This window comes from Pristiophorus japonicus, chromosome 21 (genome assembly GCF_044704955.1).
Source record: "Pristiophorus japonicus isolate sPriJap1 chromosome 21, sPriJap1.hap1, whole genome shotgun sequence".
Taxonomy (NCBI): Eukaryota; Metazoa; Chordata; class Chondrichthyes; family Pristiophoridae; genus Pristiophorus; species Pristiophorus japonicus.
The window spans coordinates 53,003,894-53,010,575 of NC_091997.1; the positions used below are offsets into that span (position 1 = coordinate 53,003,894).

Genomic DNA, 6,682 nt, shown 5'->3' on the forward strand with positions numbered 1-6,682 from the left:
CTCCGACAGTGCAGCGCTTCCTGGAGTAAGACTTGAACCCACAACCTTCTGACTCAGATGCGAGAGTGCTGCCCACTGAGCCACGGCTGCCCATGTCGAATTATTAAGGAGCATTAAACAAGCTCAAGAGCTTAAGCGAGAAGTTGTCAAGTGGCCTGTACGTGTAACTAGCATTGTACACACAGCGTCCTTATTTCTTGAGGTTTGCTTTACAAGGGAAACGTACACCTCCCACCTCAGCTTGGGCCCGGAGGCCTCACTTACCTGCTGCTGAATGATCTGCACTCTCTGAGGATCGTGCTTCCATGCTTGAGGAGAAAAGACATCGTTCTCTGCAAAATACATGTTCCTCATACGCTGACTCCACGCTTTGAGCTGGGCATTGCTGCTCTAGATTATTCAGCTAGTAATCACCATAAGAAGCCATACAATTGGTCGCCATGGGAACCAGCCACAAACACTAACCTGCTTGAGGCAAACGGCACTCACTGTAAATAGCCATTAACCTCACCTTTGTTTGATTGTATTAAGAGCGAGGCAATGCTTAGCGCTGTGAGAATGCACACAGTTAATGTAAACAATCTGTTACTGCAAAATAGAGTGCCAAGATCAAAGGAACAAATACCGAGCAGAAAACGTAATGAAGTTCCGGGGGTGATTTGTTTAAAATCCAGGCTTTATTCCCAGCATTTTGGGTTCAAATCCCACTCCAGAGACTTGAGCACATAATCCAGGCTGACACTCCCAATGCAGTACTGAGGGAGCGCCGCACTATCGGAGGGGCAGTACTGAGGGAGCGCCGCACTATCGGAGGGGCAGTACTTGAGGGAGTGCCACACTGTCGGAGGGGCAGAACCGAGGGAGCGCCGCACTATCGGAGGGACAGAACCGAGGGAGCGCCGCACTGGGTTGGAGGGGCAATACTGAGGGAGCGGCGCACTATCGGAGGGGCAGTACTGAGGGAGTGCCACACTGTCGGAGGGGCAGAACCGAGGGAGCGCCGCACTATCGGAGGGGCAGTACTGAGGGAGCGCCGCACTATCGGAGGGGCAGTACTGAGGGAGCTCCGCACTATCGGAGGGGCAGTACTGAGGGAGCGCCGCACTATCGGAGGGGCAGTACTGAGGGAGCGCCGCACTATCGGAGGGGCAGTACTTGAGGGAGAGCCACACTGTCGGAGGGGCAGAACCGAGGGAGCGCCGCACTGTTGGAGGTGCAATGCTGAGGGAGCGCCACACTATCGGAGGGACAGTACTGAGGCAGTCCCACACTGTCGGAGTTGCCTTCTTCAGATGGGATGTTAAACCAAGATGTCTGCCCTCTGGGATGAAAAAGATCCCACGGCACTATTTCAGAGGAGAGCAGGGAAGTCCTTCCCGGTGCCCTGGCCAATATTTATCCCTCAACCATCACCCAAAAACAAATGATCTGGTCATTATTTTCTTGCTGCCGGTGGGTTGCCGTGATTCCCTACATGACTACAGCAATTACACTTAACAGGTACTTCATTGGCTGTAAAGCGTTTTGGAAAATCCTGAGATCGTGAAAGGCGTTATATAAATGCAAGTCTTTCTTTCATTGTGGTTTCCTGTTCAGATGAAGGGGTAGAATTTCCGCCATAGTTTTGGCAGGGGGTCCGAATTCTATGGACATTCCAGGCGCAAGTCTGTTCATTCTTCACAGCTGTGTACTGATTGGTGTGCTCAGATTGCAAAATAAAACTCTTGTGGCAGGAAACTGCTGAATCCTGTCGCCTTTGAAGGCGAGAGAAAAGCATGTTGCTCGCCCGGGGCTCACAGGTTAACAGCCGCGTCTCCTCAGTGGTTCTGAGTTGGATTTGGGTCCGGGATGGGTTGCATCACTTGGTTCTCCAACCAGGGTCATTTTTCAAACCGGCAGCAAACCAAATCACATGTCACACATAGGACAACTGTTTATGTTGTACACAGCAACTGAAATCTTCTGCTAACAGTGTAAAATGCAACAGTGACTTTGATATGTGTCTGCTTAAAATATTGGCAGCTCAAGTAGTGACTTTGATGGTGGGCTTGTCTGTGATGTGTGAATGGAGTTTTATTCTTCTGGTTCAAAGCAACCATTTTGAGGAGCACAATATCAGCTTTGTTGCAAGAAACTCCAGTTTATCCGCTCCTGTTAGACCCTAAGAACATAATTAGGAGCAGGAGTTGGCCATTTGGCCTATTCTAGCCTGCTCCGTCATTTATTAAGATCTTGGCTGATCTTCGAACTCAACTCCACCTTCCCGCACTATCCCCATATCCTTTGGAATCCAAAAATCTATCGATCTCTGTCTTGAATATACTCAACGACCGAGCATCCACAGCCCTCTGGGGTAGAGAATTCCAAAGATTCACAGCCCTTTGAGTGAAGAGATTTGCCCTCATAGAATCATAAAATCATAGAAATTTACAGCATGAAAGGAGGCCATTTCGGTCCATCGTGTCCGTGCTGGCCAACAAAGAGCTATCCAGCCTAATCCCACTTTTCAGCTCTTGGTCCATAGCCCTGCAGGTTGCGGCACTTCAAGTGCACATCCAAGTATTTTTTAAATTTGGTGAGGGTTTCTGCCTCTGCCATCCTTTCAGGCAGTGAGTTCCAGACCCCCACCACCCTCTAAGTAAAGAAATTTCCCCTCATATCCCCTCTAAACCTCCCAATAATTACTTTAAATCAATGCGCCCTGGTTGTTGACCCCTCTGCCAAGGGAAACAGGTCTTTCCTATCCACTCTATCCAGGCCCCTCATAACTTTATACACCTCAATCAGGTCTTCCCTCAGCCTCCTCTGTTCCAAAGAAAACAGACCCAGCATCTCCAATCTTTTCCCATAGCCAAAATCCTCAGTCCAGGCAATATTCTTGGAAATCTCCTCTCCTTTTCTGTAATGTGGTGACCAGAACTGCACACAGTACTCCAGCTGTGGCCTAACCAGTGTTTTATACAGTTCAAGCATAACCTTCTTGCTCTTGTATTCTATGCCTCGACTAATAAAGGCAAGTATTCTATACGCCGCCTTAACCTCCTCATCTACCTGGCCTGCTACCTTTTGAGATCTGTGGACATGCACTCCAAGGTCCCTTTGTTCCTCTAAACATTTCAGTGTTGTACTATTTCATGTGTATTCCCTTGTCTTGTTAGCCCTCCCCAAATGCATTACCTCACACTTATCCTGATTGAATTCCATTTGCCACTCTACTGCCCACCTTACCAGTACATTGATATCTTCCTGCTGACCGTAGCTTTCTTCTTCATTATCAACCACACAACCTATTTTAGTGTCATCTGCAAACTTCTTAATCTTACCCCTAAGTCCAAGTCATTGATATATACCATAAAAAGTAAGGGACCCAGCACTGAGCCCTGCGGAATCCCACTGGATACAGCCTTCCAGTCACAAAAACACCCATCAACCATTACCCTTTGCTTCCTGCCTCTGAGCCAATTTTGGATCCAACTTGCCATTTTGCCCTGGATCCCATGAGCTTTTACTTTTGTGACTAGTCTGCCACGTGGGACCTTATCAAAAGTTTTGCTAAAATCCATATACACTACATCATACGCACTGCACTGCCCTCATCGACCCTCCGGGTTACCTCTTCGAAAAATTCAATCAAGTTAGTCACACACGACATTCCCCGAACAAATCCATGCTGACTGTCCTTGATTAATCCATGCCTTTCCAAATGGTAGGACACTGCGAAGTGTAGAGGAACAGAGGGACCTTCACAGATCCCTGAAGGTAGCAAGCCAGGTAGATAAGGAGGTTAAGAAGGCATATGGAATACTTGCCTTTATTTGCCGAGGCATAGAATACAAGAGCAGGGAGGTTATGCTTGAACTTTATAAGTCACTAGTTAGGCCACAGCTAGAGTACTGCGTGCAATTCTGGTCACCACATTACAAGAAAGATATGATTGCACTAGAGAGGGTACAGAGGAGATTTACGAGGATGTTGCCTGGACTGGAGAATTTTAGCTGTGAAGAAAGATAGGATAGGCTGGGGTTGTTTTCTTGGGAACAGAGGAGCACGAGAGGAGATTTTATTGAGATGTATAAAGTTATGAGGGGCCGAGATAGAGTGCATAGGAAGGACCTATTTCCCTTAGCAGAAGGGTCAACAACTGGGGGGCATAGATTTAAAGTAATTGATAGGAGGTTTAGAGGGGATTTGAGGGGAAATTATTTCATCAAGAGGGTGGAGGGAGTCTGGATCTCACTGTCTGAAAGGGTGGTAGAGGCAGAAACCCTCACCATATTTTAAAAAGTGCTTGGATATGCACTTGAAGTGCCGTAACCTGCAGGGCTACGGACCTAGAGCTGGAAAGTGGGATTAGGCTGGATAGCTGTGTCGGCCGGCGCGGACACGATGGGGCAAAATGGCCTCCTTCTGTGCTGTAAATTTCTGATTCTATAATTCTGCCCTTTCACCTCTTCCCTCCTCACCATACCAGGCCCCAAACACTCCTTCCAGGTGAAACAGCGATTTACTTGTGCTTCTTTCAATTTAATATACTGTATTTACTTTATGATGTGGCTTCCTCTACATTGGGGAGACCAAGCGTAGATTGGGTGACCGCTTTGCTGAATACCTCTGTTCAGTCCGTAAGTGTGACCTTGAGCTTCCGATTTTCTGTCACTTTAATTCTCCGCTCCACTCCCACTCTGACCTCTCCATCCTCGGTCTCCTACACTGTTCCAATGAAGTTCAACTGAAGCTCGAGAAACAGCATCTCATATTTCAATTAGGCACTTAGCTTCTTTTTTTTCTTAGGTGGTCCCTCGTATCGTTGCACAGGAGACCTCGAGTCCGGGATCTCTGGCGAGCGTTTGACCAAAAGGTAAGTGCGCATCTTTTCTCCTATTTTTAGTCGAACATGCTGTGTTCCTAACACAGATGAGACTGCACACAGGGAGGTTAAAGTAACAGTGACCTCAGTCTTTATTAAGACACTCCAGAGTGAGGAACAGGCCTTAGGGGCCAGCTTATATACAGTGCTCCCAAGGAATGCTGGGATCCCTTGGGACTTCAGGGGATGCACTCCCTGGTGGCAGAACATGGGAGTGCATGCTTTACAGATACACAACATCACTCCCCCCCCACCCAAAGTCAAAGTGAAAACTATTTACAAGGTGACGCGGTCGGGAGCCTTTCTTTCCCTGGTGGACCGTCTCGGTACAAATGTCTATTCTGGTGTGTTGGCTGTGCCCTCGCTGGGCTGGCATGTTGTTGGCCCTGCAGGTCTGCTGGGTGAGCCTGGCCTTGCTGGGCTGTTGGGCATGATTGGTTCGATTTCCTGGTCCGGGGTGCTGTCGTTGATCCTTTGGTTGCGTGTTGTGGGCTCGAGAAAGATGGTGTCTGCTGTGGGTTTGTTCAGGGCACTCTGTGAACCGCAGCCTCATTTGGTCCAGGTGCTTTCTGCAAATTTGTCCATTGTCTAGTTTGACTACAAACACCCTACTCCCTTCTTTAGCTATCACCGTGCCCGCGATCCACTTGGGACCATGTCCATAGTTTAGCACATACACAGGGTCATTCAGATCAATTTCCCGTGACACAGTGGCGCGACCATCAGTGTTGCTGCCGCCTGCTCTCTACCTGATCATGCATGTTGGAGTGAACCAGCGAGAGTCTGGTTTTAAGTGTCCTTTCCATGAGTAACTCAGCCGGGGGCACCCCTGTGAGCGAGTGTGGGCCTCGTGCGGTAGCTGAGCAGTACTCGGGACAGGCGGGTTTGGATTGAGCCTTCTGTGACTTGTTTAAGGCTCTGTTTGATTGTTTGTACTGCCTGCTCTGCCTGCCCATTGGAGGCTGGTTTAAACGGGGCCGAGGTGACATGTTTGATCCCATTGCGGGTCATGAATTCTTTAAATTCGGCACTGGTGAAACATGGCCCATTGTCACTGGCCAGTATGTCAGGCAGGCCGTGGGTGGCAAATATGGCCCTCAGGCTTTCAATGGTGGCGGTGGCGGTGCTTCCCGACATTATTTCACATTCAATCCATTTTGAAAAAGCACCCACAATCAGGAAAATTTTACCGAGAAACGGGCCCACATAGTCGACATGGATCCTCGACCATGGTCTGGAGGGCCAGGACCACAAATCTAGTGGTGCCTTTCTGGGCGTGTTGCTCAACTGAGCACACATGCTGCATTGCCATACACAGGACTCTAAGTCTGAGTCGATACCGGGCCACCACACGTGGGATCTGGCTATCGCTTTCATCATTACTGTACCCGGGTGTGTGCTATGGAGATCCGAGATGAATGTCTCTCTGCCCTTTTTGGGTAGCACTACGCAGTTACCCCACAACAGGCAGTCTGCCTGAATGGACAGCTCGTCCTTTCACCGCTGGAACGGCTTGATTAGCTCCCATGCAGTAGTTTTTTTACTCGGGACAGCAGAAGATCTTGGCTGGTCCAAGTCCTAATCTGGCGGGCCGTGACAGGTGATTTATCATTTTCAAACACTTCCATGACCATCACAAGTCTGCGGGCTGCACCACCATCAATAAGTTTGCAGGCTGCGCCATTTCCACCCCCGTGGTGGGCAATGGTAGCCGAGTGAGAGCATCCGCACCGTTCTCGGTTCCTGGCCTGTGGCGGATGGTATAGTTAGACGCTGATAGCGCGAGTGCCCACCTGTGTGTGCCAGCTGAGGCAT

The 6,682-nt window shown here is 49.1% G+C and overlaps 1 protein-coding gene across 1 annotated transcript in view; it reads right to left on the reverse strand.

Moving 5' to 3' along the window:
- Positions 1-354, reverse strand: part of LOC139233680 (proline-rich protein 29-like) — a 62,506-nt gene extending 62,152 nt beyond the window's left edge. The window contains exon 1 of the mRNA XM_070864085.1: positions 265-354. Within this exon, the coding sequence (XP_070720186.1) occupies positions 265-354 (90 nt within the window). The remainder of the gene's footprint in view (positions 1-264) is intronic.
- Positions 355-6,682: the final 6,328 nt, after the last annotated feature.